This window comes from Dicentrarchus labrax, unplaced genomic scaffold (genome assembly GCF_905237075.1).
Source record: "Dicentrarchus labrax unplaced genomic scaffold, dlabrax2021, whole genome shotgun sequence".
Taxonomy (NCBI): Eukaryota; Metazoa; Chordata; class Actinopteri; family Moronidae; genus Dicentrarchus; species Dicentrarchus labrax.
The window spans coordinates 20,852,802-20,870,638 of NW_026136704.1; the positions used below are offsets into that span (position 1 = coordinate 20,852,802).

General features: G+C 40.6%; 1 protein-coding gene across 1 annotated transcript in view; it reads left to right on the forward strand.

Annotated features, from left to right (window-relative positions):
* Positions 1–17,837, forward strand: part of ppp1r37 (protein phosphatase 1, regulatory subunit 37) — a 43,100-nt gene that overhangs the window by 10,205 nt on the left and 15,058 nt on the right. Inside the window, exons 2-4 of the mRNA XM_051396901.1 lie at positions 9,324–9,421; positions 15,451–15,496; positions 15,680–15,780. Of these exons, the coding sequence (XP_051252861.1) occupies positions 9,324–9,421; positions 15,451–15,496; positions 15,680–15,780 (245 nt within the window). The remainder of the gene's footprint in view (positions 1–9,323; positions 9,422–15,450; positions 15,497–15,679; positions 15,781–17,837) is intronic.

The following is a 17,837-nucleotide window of genomic DNA, read 5'->3' on the forward strand; positions in this document are numbered from 1 at the left end:
AGCAGGTCAGGTGTTTATCTGCAGTAGCTTGACTGAAGCCAGTACAGTCCTTACCACATTTATAGTCACTACCGAAGTTTTCATAAGCTCTCCTCATGCAGAGTATGCTGTATCATTCTGAACTAGTAAAACCAGACTGTGCGGAGTAGTCAAACAGAGGAAACTCGAGACATTGTACATGTTTGGTTGAATCCACTGTGCCAAGTCTCCCGGTTGTCTCTCTACAAATACTGTCACGTCTTCTTCTGCACACACACAAATACACGTCTTTTCTTTTTTTCATCCTTGTTGTTGGAGTGAGGGAGAAAGCACAGTGCCTGTAGACTGTGTGCTTGCACTTTGTTTCTTGTCAGCTGGACAAAGAATAAGAGTGAGTGATGAAGGTACAAAGATGGCAAGGCCAAGGAGGATAAACAGACTTTGACATTTTCTGAAATTGGGTCAGATTTCTCTTGAATTCCTTCCCCACAATTCTGATAACCTTAGTCTGTACTTGTCCTTGATTCTGTGCAGCAAGCAGCGTCTCTGAAATTATTTGTTATACAAATGTGGCGCAATAGCTGGCTGGATGATTGATGGTTGTCTACATTGAGGGGCAGCAGTAGCTCAGTGTGTAGGGACTTGGCTTGGAGGGTCGCCGGTTCAAGTCCCACAGACCACAAAATATGGAGTGTGGACTGGTAGGCACCAGTTTCATCTCCTGTGCGCTGCCAAGGTGCACTTGAGCAAGGAAACCTAACCCCAAGAGGTGCCAGTAACGTGCAGCCCCATCACTCCACCATCTGTCTCCCCTTTGCATGTCCACAAGTGTGTGAAGTGTGTATTTCAGCCTGTGTGTGCGTGAATATTAAAAAAAAAGAGTGAAAAAGAACAGTTTCCGCCTAGGGGATCAATAAAGTATATCTAAAAAAAAAATTATTCAACACCTTTATATGGCAGCAGCTCCTAGGTAGGTGAGGCACTAGCTCTTTTTTGGCGCCTTTTAAGAGAGGAATCACAGGTTTTTACAGGCCCTAAAGGTTTGGCTCCAACTTCAAGTCATTTCAAAGGCCTTCTTAGGAAAATAGTTAGGGCCCTTACGTGTTCCTTTCCTAACCGTCTGAAAGCTGTTGAGGGAGTCGTCACTGTTGCCCAATTGCTTTGTAACTTTCCAGAACTAACAATCCAATTGTCATGCTGCTTTTTGTAGAACATGGCCAGGTGTGAATGAAGTCCTCTAGTTTTTTTTAAAGAAACCATTACACACACACACACACACACACACACAAACACTAGGAAATGGCCACAACTTTTTTGCTACCTTAACAAAGCAATATTTTACAAGGTAGGTTGTTAATTTTACTTTCATGCAGTAAATACCTTTTCCCCCTACTTACAAAGGAAGCCTCTCTAAAAAAGTGTAAGCATGTACAAAGTTCTGATTCATATCTCATATTCAGCCTTTGGTGGTGATAATAGTTTAGCGAGCATCCATACACCAGTCCACTCCGTCCCAGTAAGAATAGCACAAACTTAGTCTGGTACTAAAGCCCACGCTCACACTGTGGGCACTGTGGGTCGATTTGTTCTGACCTTTTGTGGGTGGTGGGAGAGGCTTTGACTGCAATGTTATGATGTTTTGCAGCTACAAAAGAGAGAAGTCTTGTATTTGTAGCTGTTCCATTTAATAATGCTTTTTGATGAGTTGTCATACTTACATGACGAGAGGCTTGTTAAGCAGTGTTAATTGGAAATTTAAAATAAATAACACGTTTCTTTGGTTTGATGAGTCGATATGAGGAATTGGCAGGATTTAATTAGGTAGCGTTATTGAAAGTAATTGAAAATAAACAACTTTAATGAATTTGGTTCACAGCTGATTACTTTATGTTTTACACTCGTCAAGTCTCATTAATATGTTTTCATGAGTCAAATTCGGGAAACAGAATTACAGAAATGACGTGGACACCTGTGTCTAGTAGAAGTTCAAGCAGAGCCAGTCCGGCCTATGCTCACTAGGGCCCCGCCTCCCCTCGCGTCAAAGTGGGTGTCAGTGTTTACAACTTCCATGAAAGGTTGAAGCAAAACTATCTTTCTGGTCACAAGAAGAGAAAAAAAAAAAACACCATGACAATGAATTGCAGGCACAACAATCAGGTAAAATTGTTGTCTTGTGCCTCGCAGTGCATCTCTCTCTAGACTGTCTGTCTTGCTAACAGATTGGCAGTCTCATGGTCTGTTTGTGTCTTGCTTGCAGTCACTTCAGAGCTGTGTTCTGTGAATTTGTACCTGACAAAAGGGAGAGTGAAATACAACTATTAGGTCTGATAAACACTAACGGGCAACGGTATTTATAAACTGCAGCTTGGAAAAAATAACTGCAATCACGCTTTCATATGTGCGTGCACGAAATGAAACTCGTGCTTGCCAGCAGCAACCAGATAATATATGGGTGTGATGGCACATAATTTTAAAACAAGACCATGTATATAAAGTCTTTCAGACAAGCTTTAGTTACAACTAATGCAAATATTCAGCCCAGCCATAGTATAAATAGTCATTTCTATTTAAAATTGTGCTGCATTCATAGCCTACAGGTTTATATTTACGCTGTACAGCCAAGATAATTGTATGATATTGACAGGACTGGACTAATTACCTGGCAGCAGAACCAAAGCGTACAGTTATATTTCATTATTTTAAAATGTTTATATTTTGTAAAATGTCTTACTTATGTTAATGTTTTTATTCACTTAGCTAAAGGTTATATAGAAAATACTCTAGTCAGTGAATATTGTTTGTTTATACCTCCATTATGTTTGATGTTTTGGTCTACTTAATCTTTGGCCAACAGATGGAGCAGACCTGTTTAAAGGAGGATGATTATAGCCCTGGGGTGTCAGGTGGGATAGTGCGGCAATGGCAAATGGTTTAAATGGTTCATGGATCAGGTGGGAGGGCCTCAGAAGTCAGGACCGGCTCTGAATTGTATTTTTGGGACCATAAAGCTTGTTGGTCAGCTTTGTAGGAATTTAATGGACTACTGGTGGCTTGTTGATTGTATTTCTTACCATCTGAATGTGTGTTTATATGTGATCAGTTCAGCCTGACCAGTGCTAGGGTAAGGCAACATCCTTAAAACACAAAGGGCTATAAACAGGTTTTTAAAAAAGTATTGATACAGCATTTAAAATTATATGGAAAATCAGTTTGTCAAATTTAACATACAAAAGAGTAAAAGACAAATTATTAAAAGTTATATTTAGTTATATTGCTGGTACAAAAACATGTTATGGTAGCAATGTAAGGGCCTGGTCATGCTAAAAAGAACCATGTCAGAAGCCGGAAGTGTCTATACCTGATCGGGAAGAGGTGGGATATGGGATAATATTTAAATAAAAGGATAGCAGCAATACATGTTTTCAGACAGTCCAGGAAAGCTGAATGTTGCCCAAGCTTGTAAACACAAAAGGTGACAGATATGTTGTTTAAAGCATGAAAGAGTTTCCCCTCCACACAGCTGACCAATCACAGCATGAAGTGGGTGTGTATTTGTTTAGGAAAGTTACTGAATTTGTCAGGTTCAGCCCCTCCGAATCCAACATCAGAAAGGTGCAGGGGGAGGAGGTTCCTGAAGCAGTTTGACCGTCCAAAATGCAGGTTACCAAGTGTAATGGCGCTTTCAGAGTCTAATGACCTGTCCAGAGGGAAAATCTTCCCATTGCTCAGTGCATACTGGGATTTGCTCAAGCTCGTTGAAACGTGATCCTGAAACAGGGTAAAGAAACAAATGGGAAAGCCCAAAATTATCTGTTACAAGTGCATGGATATATACCACAGTCTGATCCAGTCTGACCGGATTGTTTGTCAGGTAAATTTATTACTATTAATGCCAAGTACAGGCTACAATTCAGAGCAGTTTGGTGGTGAAATTGTTCCATACAATCATTAGTAATTATTTTTAGCACTACTGCAGTTCAAATCCCCCCATATGCAGATTTTGAAGTCACTGCTCTAAAACCTGCTTGCCATTGTTGAAGTAAAATGACGTGTAACTTTTCACTGAAAACCTCGACCTCACCTTGTACTTTGTAGCTTTAGCACAGTTAAGGTGTGGAATGAAAGTAGCAGGTTTATCCGACTGAACATCCGCTCAAATTCAATGTCTAACTGTAAAAAAAAGAAAGCTTTGACATACTGTAAATACAGCTCTCTCCAGCACATATGCCTGTACTTGTTGCAGTTCTGCCGGTTGTTCAGCTTAAGTAATTGATTTATAATTCATGGCAGGTATACATCCCTTGTTGCCTGCAGTTTTTCCTCGCCTCAAGATACCAATCCAACTGGTTGTGTGCTGTAGCGCAGATGCAACAGGGCCATATTTTGTTCAGGTTGAGTTGAAACAGATGAAGTTTATTGCAGAACTTAGTAAACTGGACTGTTAAGACGGTCATACTAGATTATACTGAATTGATTTCCAGATCCCTTGTCATGATGGGACCACCTAGGTTTGATTGCTCAACTCTTTCTAAATGAGGGGGAAGTATGTGAGGGTTAGAAGTGAGGAAAAGCAAGAGTGGTTGTATGATTTGGATCAGTTTAATTTACTTGTTTGCACATACACAGCAATTGAATCATTTCAGTGTAGTACTATTTAGACATTGTTCAAAAATGTTTCCTCCACTAAAGGCCAAATCATCACCAGCAAGACGGTGGTCAAACGCTCATCATCCTTCTCTTAACACTCCACAATGCTTAATTTACTTCTGTTGATCTGAGTCAGCAAGCTAGGTGCTGTTGTTAGCAGTGTCTTTTTTTTTTTTTATTTTGCTCACAAGCACAGCGATGGCAGCAGTAAGTGATTTAGTGTGTGTTGTTGCACAGTGGATGGTCGCCAACAACAATAACAGGGAGAAAAGGGGCGTGCTGCTTGTTTGTGTCATTTAGCAGATTCACTGAGTCAAAGCAGATATTTGCTCTCTTCTGTCCTCTCCTTTCGTCTCTCGCCTGAAATCTCAATACAGAGTGGTTTTTTTTTAAAGCGTCTGCCCTTGCCTTTAGGCTTCCTTTCCTCAGTACAACACGAAGAGCAGGTTTTTTCTATCGAAGGGATGGTGCAGTGCAACAAAGAATATTTTTTGCCTGACTGCTTATTTTGGATTTATGAAATAATATTTGACAAGTTGCAGAGCGTGAAAAGTGTGAGGATTTGCAGCTGAACTCTGGGCTGATTTCTCTGGGCATGGGTGTAGGTTTGGGTGTGTGACATCGTAGTCAGACCCTACTAAACTGGTTGTCAGTCATTCAGTGATCAGAGGTTTATCTTCGTAGCTAAATGTTTCTTGTTTCTGCATATCATCACCGCTCCACTTCCACTAATCCTGGTTTTCAAAGATGTTGTTTAGAGCAGTGGTTTTCCCCTCCCTCTCTCCCCCTTCTGCGTACCTCCTCCTCGGCACTCCCTCTATACATGTACCAGCAGCACTGGAGGGAGTGCAATAAAACAAAGACAGAGCAAGCAGAAATACAGACAACAGCTGTAGCTCAGCTCTTAATGATCCTGCAGGGCTAAAAGCTCACATCTCTGAATTCTGTTAAACACAGAGCATTTGACTCCTGAGTCCTGAGCTCTCTGTTACTGGTTTTCTCTTTTTTACCTTTTCCTTCTTTCATATACTCATACTTTATTTTTTGCTGAGGCGTTCAATCCAAGCTTCCTTACACTGCTTTCGTTGCTTTTACGGTACAGTAGTGATAGATTATTTTCCTGTAAGTCTCCGTCCTGCTCACCTTTCCTTTTTATTCTCTAATTAATGAGCTTTGTGTGAAAATACTGTGTAGTAAGCATGAGACCCTCACCCCCTCCACCCCCCAAACCCCACCTTTCCCTCAGGAAGTGTTTACACACACATGTTTGCTCCGCAGCGACTCTGCACAATAACACTTTTCCAAGGACACAGTGTTCACTGGAACGCACACGCTGTACTGTACAAATTTACAAGACTCTCACACACCGGTAGCAGTGGTCTTTAGGTAAAATCCACAGTTCTGTGTGCAGAGATTTCTTTTGTAGATGAAGCCCAAACGTAAATTCAAAGTTATTGACTGCCACTTAATTACAACTGATTTTCTACCAGTGAATCCCTGGTAGTTGGCAGGAATGATTTGAAACCACCACAGCAAGTTATTTACATCCCTTTTTGATTAAATGATTTTTCATCCTGAGGATGCAGAGTAAAAGGAAGATGTAGAACTCCAAGAAAAAGTCACAGATCCTCTTTAGAAGAAACCCAGAGGGAAACTTATTATGTGCCTGCATTTTATTACAAAGCTAAAACGTCAATTTTTCTTCATTTCTGAGACATTCAGCATATTATCACAGAACCGGAGTAACAGTTCAGGCTGGGAGCAAATGTATGCTTGATGCATACGCAATAGGAATGTGTATTGGTAAGAATCAGTCGATATGATATCTATGAAGATACAGGGGTTACGACAAGAACAAAACCATCCATACACTTAACCTTGCGAGGCGGCTGGACTGGAGATCACGGGGGACTCTATCTTGCCAGGCTTCAATCTATGCTTTTGTGGCAGGTACAATAGTACCGGACCAATCAGCGTCCTTTGATTAAGTACTGGAAGCTATGGGGTTGGGCGCTAGGTGTAGAAGACACAATGGCGGCCCCCATAGAGGTTAACATAGATGCTGTTAACATCAGTTATTTCAGAATTGGAGAGTATTTCTTTAATGAAAGAAGAGCAAAGAACGGCACCGGAGGCTTTTCTTGATGTTTAGGCTCTTCCCAACTGGCTTCAGTAAGAGTTTGACTACCTTTTTATGGTTAATTGATCTGATTAGTTAGATTAGATCAGATTAGATAGATTAGTTGAAGTTTGCTCATGGTAGACAGTGATAGACAGATGGTTCATCTAATCACCTGCCAAGTATTTATTGAAAACCGTTTCCAGCGATGACTTCCCAGATGGTCAAACACAGAAAGAGCACCATCAGGTTATCATACACAATTTCCCACACATAAACTGGCCTTTTCTGTGTATTAAGAACACATAGTGTAATTTATGTATTTATGTAGACTTAGTACCTGGCATGCTGTCTCCTCTAACCCAGCAGCAGTGTGTAGGTTTAGATGGACTACTGGTGTGACTGAAGTGAAGACTTGAAGGTAATGAAAGACCTCGTACAAGTTCTGTTTTTAACAGCAGTGCTGAGCTGCAAAAGGTTGTTGGTTTCATTGTACAGCACTAATTAGTGTGAGGACATTTCTTGAGGACAGAAGTGAAGCTCCCATCCACCACCGCAGAAAGCCCAGGCTTCAGTTCCCGGTAGCAAAACCACTGGCTTCGTCATGTGCTCAACAAACAAAATTGGCCGTGTTCGTAGGTTTGAAGCCAGTTGACGGTTCTCATACTTGTAACTGCACCAGTGATTTCTACTGGTGAATGAACCTCCAACATATTACGCCCTCCTGGTGTAGGTCATTGCAGTCAGGAAATCAAATAGAACATAATATAAAATGCATACTTTCTTTTTTTACAAATTTGATGTAGAGTATTTTTATCCATATTTTAGTTTCATTCTTGAACCTAAATAGAATTTCCTCATCTGACTAGCTCCAGTGAGTTTTTATGTGTGTGCGTGTACGTTCATTATGTAGCAGATCCTGCTGCAAGAATCAGCTGGTTTCCGTTTGAGTAACTGTGTGGTCTCACTGGTCTGAGTCTCAAAACAAGTGTGTTATGGCCATTCTCATTGTATTCAAGTGGCACTGACTTGCTCTTTCATTTAGTCTCTCACACACATTACTTCAGACCGCAGCATCGCCTCTTGTAGTATTTTCAGCCATGGTCAGAAACTATTTGTGTGGAAAGACAAAGGTTTTATTTTTCTTTAGACATATGGATGGGTGATGAACTTGAGTATGTGAGTTAAACTGATGGGGGACACTGTGGGAGACAAAGGGGAAGAGGAGATGGAGGCGGCTGAAAAGTGAAGCGGACATATTCTCACCTTGGTGACAATGCTGACCGCAGCACAAAGTCAGATTCACACACCAGCCTCAAGTGTTACAGTACAGTAGAAACATAGCACAGGTTCTGTCTGTATCAGCATACACTGCTTACTGTGACTGCATTTATCTGTCTGTATATCCTACCTACACACAGAGTCTAAAATCAATCAAATACTGCTACAACATCATCCCATTTGTGTTAATCTCATTTTTTGTCCTGATATTTCTGGATTCCTGCACACATGCACCATTGTTTTCCTCCTTTTTTGTCTTTTTTCTCTCCGTTTGTGTCATTTTTTGCCCATGTGCTTCACTTCACTCTCAGCAGAGTCCCTCAGCCAGAACAGTGAGTTTGAATGTTGCCCAGTCATCTGACTGGAGTTAGCCCCCGCAACAGTCTGGGAAGGCAGCAGTGACTGACCCACACACACACGAAGAACAATACCTCCTTTTTGCTAACTTAAGTAGGGGAGCCCTTAAAGGGGTTACAATTTCTGATCCTCTCTGTCAAGAGAGTGCTCCTCAAGGCAGATACACAAACAGTGCACATTAGAAGAGTTCTAGACATCATCATGTTGATCATTTGCAAGAGTTGTGTAGGGATATCCTTTTTAAATGCTTTGTTTGTTTGCTTTGTGAATGATGGCTGTCAGAAAATTTCCATTTAAATCTGTTGCACTGCTCGCACAGGCACCTCAGAGCGAATGGCCTTCGAGTGAACTGCAGAGCCCACAAAATAAATAGGCATCAGTTAACCTAATGATATGATAACATGTGCCAGCAAGCCATGTGTGGATTAAAAACATTTTACATGTATTTTCAGGAACATTTTGCAACTGTGGTGCATTTGAACTTCAGCGTTTAAATCTTAAGTCATACACTTAAGCTGTCGCACATGGTTAAATGGGATTACTTGCTTTAGTGCGAGTGTTCACTGTCCAGGTATATTATGTAGAAATAAATTTTAAAAAATACAAATATTATCAACAGATATCAGACAATATTAAAGGATGTGACAAAAGAACATGTTCGAAATAAACTTGGTGTAATTTTTTCACTCAGTCTGATTCTTGTGTGTGTGTGTGTGTGTGTGTGTGTGTGTGTGTGTGTGTGTGTGTGTGTGTGTGTGTGTGTGTGTGTGTGTGTGTGTGTGTGTGTGTGTGTGTGTGTGTGTGTGTGTGTGTGTGTGTGTGTGTGTGTGTGTGTGTGTGTGTGTGTGTGTGTGTGTGTGTGTGCTTACCTCCTTGAGAATGACAGATATGCTCAAACACAAAGCATTCCTAACCTTTTTTAATTTTCTTTGTTTTGTAGCTCAGAATGTGACGGTGGATGAGATCCTCTCTTCCTACAAACAGGCCTGTCAGAAACTCAACTGTAAACCCATACCCAAAGTGCTCAAACAGATACAGGTGAGGTTCAACAGACACTCACACACTGGTGTAATACTGACAACATACACCCAGTGGCCAGTTTATAAGCCACACCTAGACTAACCTTTGCCTACTGTCATTGAAATAAATTGGGTGGACAAAACAATAGAAACACATGTCAGTATAACACAGTGTAGTTCAACAGCAACACAAATTGCAGCCTTTGATATAACCGAACAGCTGAATCAACACCTCTCTAAAACTGTTTCAACAAAAATTGAACTCTCTAACCTTCATGAGGGTAGGAATTTATTGCAGGATTGTTGTATTAGACTGTTTTAGTTTTAGCTAGGTGTACCTAAGAAACTGGCAACTGTAGTCACTTCAGGTGTTTCATAACTCGAACTGAAATGCTGTAAACAATGTCAGAGAAAAGGTGATGAATGAGAAGGGCTTTTTCTACTTGAAATTTTGTTATTTGCCACCTCTAGTGGAACGCCATAATCCCTTCTTAAATCCCTTGGCAGAGTGGAAAGCCATCACAGCCCTAGCCAGCTGAGCTTCTGCTTTTTACCCCTTTTTCAACAATTTGATGTGTCCAATCCCCCTGGACTGTACTGTACTTGTCACTGCAAACACTGCTGCCAACTGCTTCTTTTTGATGGCAAGAACTTCATCAAGAGAGCATAATATGCTCAAATGTACATAAAAATAACCCCACAGGTTGCCTTCAGATACCCCAGCAAACCACCAGTGTAGTCACAAGAACACGATTCCTCACCGGTTTCCCACCCAAAGAGACAAAAGCAAATTTTGTTTTTTGAAATATACAAAAAAAACTAAAAGGTTGGATCTGCGGTTTGTAATGATGTGCGACCTCCTGTAAAACAATGTGCATTAGTGTCATTAAATTCTATTAATTAACTCCATTAATCCTTAATTAATTATAGATGTGTTTAATAGGGACAATTATGTTAATGGTTTATCAAAAATTGCACTAACGAAAATTCACTGGTTGAAGCTCCTCAAATAGCTTTAGAAGACTAATCGATTAAAAGAGAAAATAATCTGCAAATTAATCGATAATTATCGATTATTTGATAAAGAATTTATCAATCTACTTCCAAAGATGCCTGTGAGATACAGTGGAGTGGAGTGACCCTTGTTGACCCTTCAATACAGGAATCATTTTAAGAGCTCTCTAGGGGAAAGGGAAGGAACTTAAACCAGATGGATTTTTTGGTCAAAGATAGTTATTTACCATGGATTGGTCGTAAGCAACTTAGCTTTACAGATAACAAAAAATTAAGCAAACTTCACGGGGAAACTTGCCAAGGGCGCTCGAATCAACAAAATAAATTAAATAAAATAAATAAAACCAAAACAGCACTTTCTAACTTTTAAAAAAACGTTTTAAAAAGGTGTATCTACCTTTCTCCAAACAACTATCAACTATCTAACCTGCTCTGCTCTGCTCTGCTCTGCTCTCACCACTCAAATCCAAAACATCCTTTTATGAGTATATGTGTGTGTATATTTAATGAAAACTAAACTCGGCCCAGTCCACAAGTAGTTAAACCTAATCAATCTTCACAATACAAAAGTCAAATCTATACAGAGAATGAACACTTATGTTGTATTAATGGAAAAAGAGACACAGTGGCACAAAGTTGTTGTTCAGGACATTGGCCTTGGCGCACCTCCATTCATGGTCATCAGGATGGCAGCCAGGAAGTACGATGGGCGGCATCTCGGCACAAAGGGGACCATACACTGTACTTTACATACATGCAAAACACTAAGTATGGTTAGTCAGTTGTGGCAGAGGCCGTAGCAGAAGCACTGTGCAAGTTAAACTGCACCTAGAGTAAAAATAACTACATATATCACGAGGCTATACAACATATATAATAACAGAAACTAGTCCAGTTGTAGCAGCCAGGAGCTTGACAAGCTGGCTGAGAACAGTTAGGAAGTCCCAGTAGCTCCACCCAAAAGTTCTTTGTAGTTGTGAAGGTTCCTGTTCGTGAGGTTAAACAAAATTTACTTCCAAGAATTACATCCTAAACCTTTTCTCCTGGTGATGAAAACACTTAAAATGCCCGTCACTGTGGTTTGAGGGCACAGCATCGTGCACCATGGCATGACTGTGGACCAGTGCTATGATAGTATCCAGTAGAGGTGGGCTTTTTTTTTTTCCTCTTTCAACAAGGGTGGTTGTTACTCCCAACAGGCAGACGAGTGTTTCATGTCTTTTTTCTTTTTTTTTCTGCCGTCTCCTGTGGGTTATCCAGTACAGTCATGTGTCCCATAATCCCTCTGCATAAGCAGTTCTTCAAATCCAGGGGGGGAAGCCTCAGGGCTGTTTTTATATTTCTGCCAACCTCGTGCCTTTTGTATGTGAATTGGTGCACACGGTTGATCTGTATTGAAAATGTTCAAATGTTAACTTATGTGGGAGTTGTTTCCACTGAATGTGAGATGTGTTTTTTGTCACGGAGCAGAAGAGGAAATAGGAATGAATTGGAAGAGAAAACAAAAAGGCTCTTTAACCTTCGCCTCAAGCAACTACTTTCCACTTTACACCTTAATGATGCTGGAAACCTTATACTAGAAGATGGTACATGTGTAGCAGATATATCAGAGTAAAGAGGACTTTTCATGGGAGCGGCTTTTTTCTTTTTTTTCTTTTTTTTTTCTTTGTGTCCTGAGGGATACAAGTGGTGTTCGTCCTGCCTCTAGACAATAAAACTGACCATGTAATTGTCATTAAAGTGACTGCTGGCAATATGATACTGCATGAAAAAGCAATATGTTTAATGTGAATGTGTCAAAAGAAATAATGGCTTGTGACATGCACCTCTCTTTTCTTTAGGTAAATACATTTCCAGCCATTACTGGAAATTTTATGTTGATGTGATATCCCTGAGACTTTGTGTATGCAAACATATGGGTGCTATGCTTGTATTTATGAGGGAACGTCCCATCACCAAACCAATGAGACTGATAGGACAGAGGAGTTGGCAGTGCTAGCCTTTGCAGCACGGACACATTAGCACTTTCTCCTGTTTGTTCTGTCGCACAGTCGCTGCTGCACACACTCGTAAAACCCTTAACTGGGCCTCTCCACTGTAGCTTTACACATTTGTACCTGCAGGTATGTCTCCATGTGTGAGTGATGTTGAGGCAAAGTGAGCCCCAGATGGAAACGCATTTGTGATTCGAGGGACACGTTAAAGAAATCCCCACACGCCCGGTCAGCTGAGAGAAAGACGCTGGGTTAACATCTCAGCTCCTTGTGGAAATGCACATCACTGTGCTAAGCTGCAGCTGGTACATTTCCACTGGGAGTTGACTAACCTGGGATTTCTGGTCATCACAGAGGTGTCCCACCGCCGCCCCCCCCTTCTCCTTCTCATATTCTGCTCTTTTGTGATATTTTATGATGTCTGGCAGCTCTCCATCCCTTCCTACCTCTGTAGTCTTTTCGTCCACAACCGCCCCCTCTCATTTCTGCTTAGTCATCCTTGCAGTAACCAGCCACATAAACAAGCCAGTCAGACCAAATGGCTGACCAGTAAGAAGGGAGTTTGCAAGAGGAGCTCAGACTTTTGCCGTTTTTTTCCTCTTTCACTCTAAATGCTTTCTTTATTAAGTCCAACTGCACTGTACATGTGGCAGCTTGCCAGGGGCCCTACAGGTTATGTACATTTCTGGCCAGTTGTTTGTGCGTCTGTGTGTTTCTAAGGGTCACTATTTAGCAGCTGCATGGTGAATGCTTGCTCTACAGCAACTCCCACCAGTGTCTTGAGACCAGGACACTTGGTAGCCTTGTGTCACATTTCTGCTACTGCAATTCCCTCAGGGACAAGTGGTCCCCTATTATGCAATGTTTCGCACACAGCCAGGGTGCACGCTTGATTTCTCAGAATATGTAGAAACATGCTATCTTTAGACTGGTTTATGTGTCTGGAATAAGGGAGGATACTGTAAATCTATGTGTACGTATAAAATCTTTAGCTTTACACGCCACATGTACCTCAACACTTTAAGACTATATAAGACAATATATAATATACATGGCTACTTATATGATACAATTTAGGCACAGACATCAGACATATTATTTTCATAAGGGATGCAATTCAGGGGCAATGTAGGTTGCTCCCCAATTCATCTTGTAGACTAGATTTATCAACAGACTGAAAGCATTTAAAAGCCATCTCCAAATGTGGCTAAAAAATGCAGTATCACATAATCCAGTGTATCAGGATGTGTCACGTTATCTTAAAGCCACTGCAAGGTCTAAATAAAGAAGGCCAGACACAACCTCCAGGGTTTGTTCTTATAAGCAACTTCAATATGTTGTTAACAACAGAAAATGCAGTCAAAACACCTGCACATATTGTTTTTAGTGCAAGCCCACACACCAGCACGTGTCAGGATACACCATCGTACTGACTTTTTTTTTTATTATTATTTTTTTTTTCCTGCAAATTAATTTCTACTTCTAGTGTTTTGTGCAAATTAGTTTATTCACTTTCTGGCAAAAAGTTTTAGTCATAGTGCAAAACGCTAACTGACTGCTGTACTATACGATCATATCCAATGTGCAGACATGAGCGTGGTATCAATATTCTCATCTAACTAACAAGAAAGCAAATAAGCGCATTTAAAACTATTTCTTTAACAACAGGAAAAGACCCCCCGAACGCTGCATTTTGGTCCAGGTTTTATCCTGGCCGTTTTTATGGACGATGCGTTTTGGTAGATCTTCTAGCTGATGAGTTTGGACTTAGCTATAAAGTCTTTTAACAAAGGCCACTGGAAGGTTTCCTTATGCCTCTCCACCTGTTCTTTTCTATATGACACCAAAATGTTTTTGTTTTTTTTTCTTTTTTGACTTTTGCAGAAAGTAATTTGACTAAAACACACATTGGTTCATTAGTGTGTTTTACTAACACTAATGAAAGCAATGCACATAATAACAGTATTTAACAGAAGCCCGGTACAGCAGGAGTCACCACAGAATTTAATGAACAAGATCAGAAAAGGGAATCAGTAGCTCGATGTAGTCCACCCACAGCACACACAGCCTTACCACCACTCGTGCAGAGGCACACTGTGCGTCAGGCTCTATTTTGGTTTCTGGCAGCTTTGTCAGAGAGGTATTTACACTGATAAAGCCATTCTCACTGACAGGTGCCCATGTTAATTATAGGTGAAGATTGTCTTGCTGTTAAATTGCCTAAAATGTGTGTGTTTACATGGTCAACACCATCTGCATGCTGAAAAACATCCAGGGTTTCTGAATTAAACCATATTTTCCAAAACTTACTAAGAAATGACTGTTGAAATGTATCATATTAAGCTACCGAAAGTGAAACAGTTCAGTCAATTTCACAGCTGAATTAACTTTATAACTACTGCAGTGAGTTGTTTAGTGTCATAGTGTTTCCTGCTGTTTGTATTATGACAATACAGCTTTTTACATGTGGCATTTGTCGCATAACATCATCATGTTTTAGGGAGCTGTTGAGTCATGCAGGAAACCATGAACCCACAGTACAACTAAACCATCATCACTTTGTTCAAACACACATACACAGTGATGGCAGCGTGGCACGAGGGCAGAGGTTATGGAGTTCATGGTGAATGGGCCGGGCAGTCAACGAGAGAGAGGGATTTGCTGGTACATAGTTTTGAGGGCAGCACTCCATGTTTTTGTGTTTGAGTGCATGGTTGGGTGTTTTACCAGGGCAAGAGGTTAAATATCACTGCTATAAGAACTCATAGGCACAGTGACACACACACACACACACACACACACACACACACACATATATTTATAGCAGGAAAACACCTTGAGTTGAGCAAACGTGTCCTGCAAATAATGTTTCTTTTCAGCAAAGCTACGTCTCACTTTACTCAACATCCCTGTTTTATCTTAAGTACTAATTTATTGAATTGCCTCCTGTGTGATGTTAATGTTACAACATGTGAAAAGCAAAGTTTCCTTCCATGCGGTGATACACAGACTCTGACACTGCTTCTTTTTGTCTCGGTAGGAACTGAAAGACCTGACACAGCGAAACGAATGCTTAGATCTAAAAGGTAAGCACTAAAACAACAGCCTGACAAGTCATAGTGAACGCTATAAATGTAACATGTGGGAATCAACAGATACCAAGACTTTTTCATGTTGGGAAATTCATTTTACTGATTTTATAAACTTTTTTTCATACATATAATGCATGAAGAATGATTAATTGACCAGACGTGTGTGTACGTCTTCAGGTGAGAAGCTGGACTACAAATCATGTGAGTCTCTGGAAGAGATTTTGAAGAGGGTCCAGTTTAAAGTGATAGACCTGGAGCAGACCAACCTGGATGAAGATGTAAGAAGATCATGCCTTTTTAAGATCTCTCTGTGCCTCATTCTCATCCTTCATTTCTCTCATGTCTTCTAGCATACTTCCATCTCTCCTCCTTAATGCATGACTGTCTCTCTCTCTCTCCTCCTCTTTCACTGTTGCTTTCTGCCTTCGATGACACTCTGATCCTCTCTTTCACTCTTACTGCACTGGCAGGATGTGGACTGTTTGTCATGGGTTTTCTGATTACTCCAGATGTCCACTTGTGTAAACACCATTAGGGACGTTTGGGTTGTAGACACGCACAGATAGAGACAGTGCTGCAGTGTGGAGCGGCGGGGACACTTCCTGTCCCACAGTGCTCCAGATATACTGTACAGTACTGTGTGTCACACACAGACACAAGAGCTGCTTTTAGCCGGAGTCACACAACATATGTTTCTGTAGGGTAGGAAGGGTCACTTTAATTACTCCTCATTATTTTATTTCTGTCTGGCAAAGCCATGTCAGTAGTTCACCCTTTAACCACAGATTCAATTAAACTGAGTATGAATTAAAGGCACCCTGGGGAGTTTTTGACCATTAGTAGCACTATGAAGCAATGTGTTTCAGAGTTGGTCCCCATTTTGTTTGTATCATGTGGATGCACGCAAGGACAGCCACGCACCTGCACTCAGGCCATGACAGGATACACACTGCCAGTCGTTTTTTACTGTTCCAGTGATCGACAGTCGATGGCGTTAACGGGCCAAAAAAATGTGTAGCAACTCATCAATAAAGACTAGGAAAAAGAAGACCGCTTGCAGGTAAACGTGGATGTACCTTTGCCATAGAAGCATGTGAAAGGGGCTTTTGAAATGGCTTTGAACCCACAGAAACTCCATTTTGAGAGCTAATGAAACTCAAGTTTTACAAATGTCTGAGCAACAACCAAATTTGATTATATGATTTACGGGGGGCAAATAAAAAATATCTCCAGACTGTAACTACAACTACATTGTTTCTCCTCTGCCTACCTGTTGAGAGGTAACGTTACGCTGATGTAAAGTGGTATCGGTGCGTTTTATGATCACAAATAAGAGTCTATGAGCACAGCACAATACTGATATCGTTATCTATGCATCCCTAAGGATTTAGTAGCAGGCAATACCAATGTCTCAGTGGTCATTATTGTATAGCATGAGGGACTGAATAAGTGGTCCCAGCTGTTTTTGTGTTGAGGGTGTGTTATCGTCTTGTGTTTTTAGCTTTTGTTTATTGTTTTTCCCACTTCCTAAGTTTATTATAATCTAATCAAAGTATAACTGATCAAAAAGTTATACCTCATTTACACCTAGCATTAAAATACTATCTCTATCTGGAAAATGTCTCTGAATAAGGAAAAGCACATGTTAATGTCAGGTGTGAATGCATGCAGTACGCATTACGATAACAACATGGTCTGATCAGCAGATCACACGTGGAGGTGTAGAGGAACCACATTCCTATTCAAAAACAATCTGCCAACAAGTTGAAATGTAACCTAACTCTTTCTGCTAGCTTAAGCAAGCCAGGCAGAAACTACAAGTAGTAGCTAACAAGTCTTACTTCACAAAGTGATTTAGAAACAGTTGGTGTTCATTGCATTTCTTCCCTTGACCTGGGACATGTCACATCCACCAGCTTCACTTAAGATACTGTATTGAGATATAGCTCAGATACAGTATGGTGATGAGGGCAGAAGGTGTCTATCTGTGTTAGCCCCGAGATGGACACCGTTTTCTCATTCTGCCCAGTGGATATACGTCCAGCGCTACGACATGGCATTGACAAATACAACACATCATCTAGGTTAAAACAGAAAAAAACAGATTTTATCCAGTTATATTCAGGAAGGTTTGATTGTGTAATTTTATGTCACCTGACAATAAATATATATATATATATATATATATTAATATGAGGGAAATATACAGGCCTCCTTAATCCCACATGAATCTCACACTGAGCTCCTCTAAAAGAGCAGACATGATACACGATGAGAGGTTATGAAGGTTTTTTTTAATTTATTTATACACAAAGCAAAATGCAAAGCAGTCGAA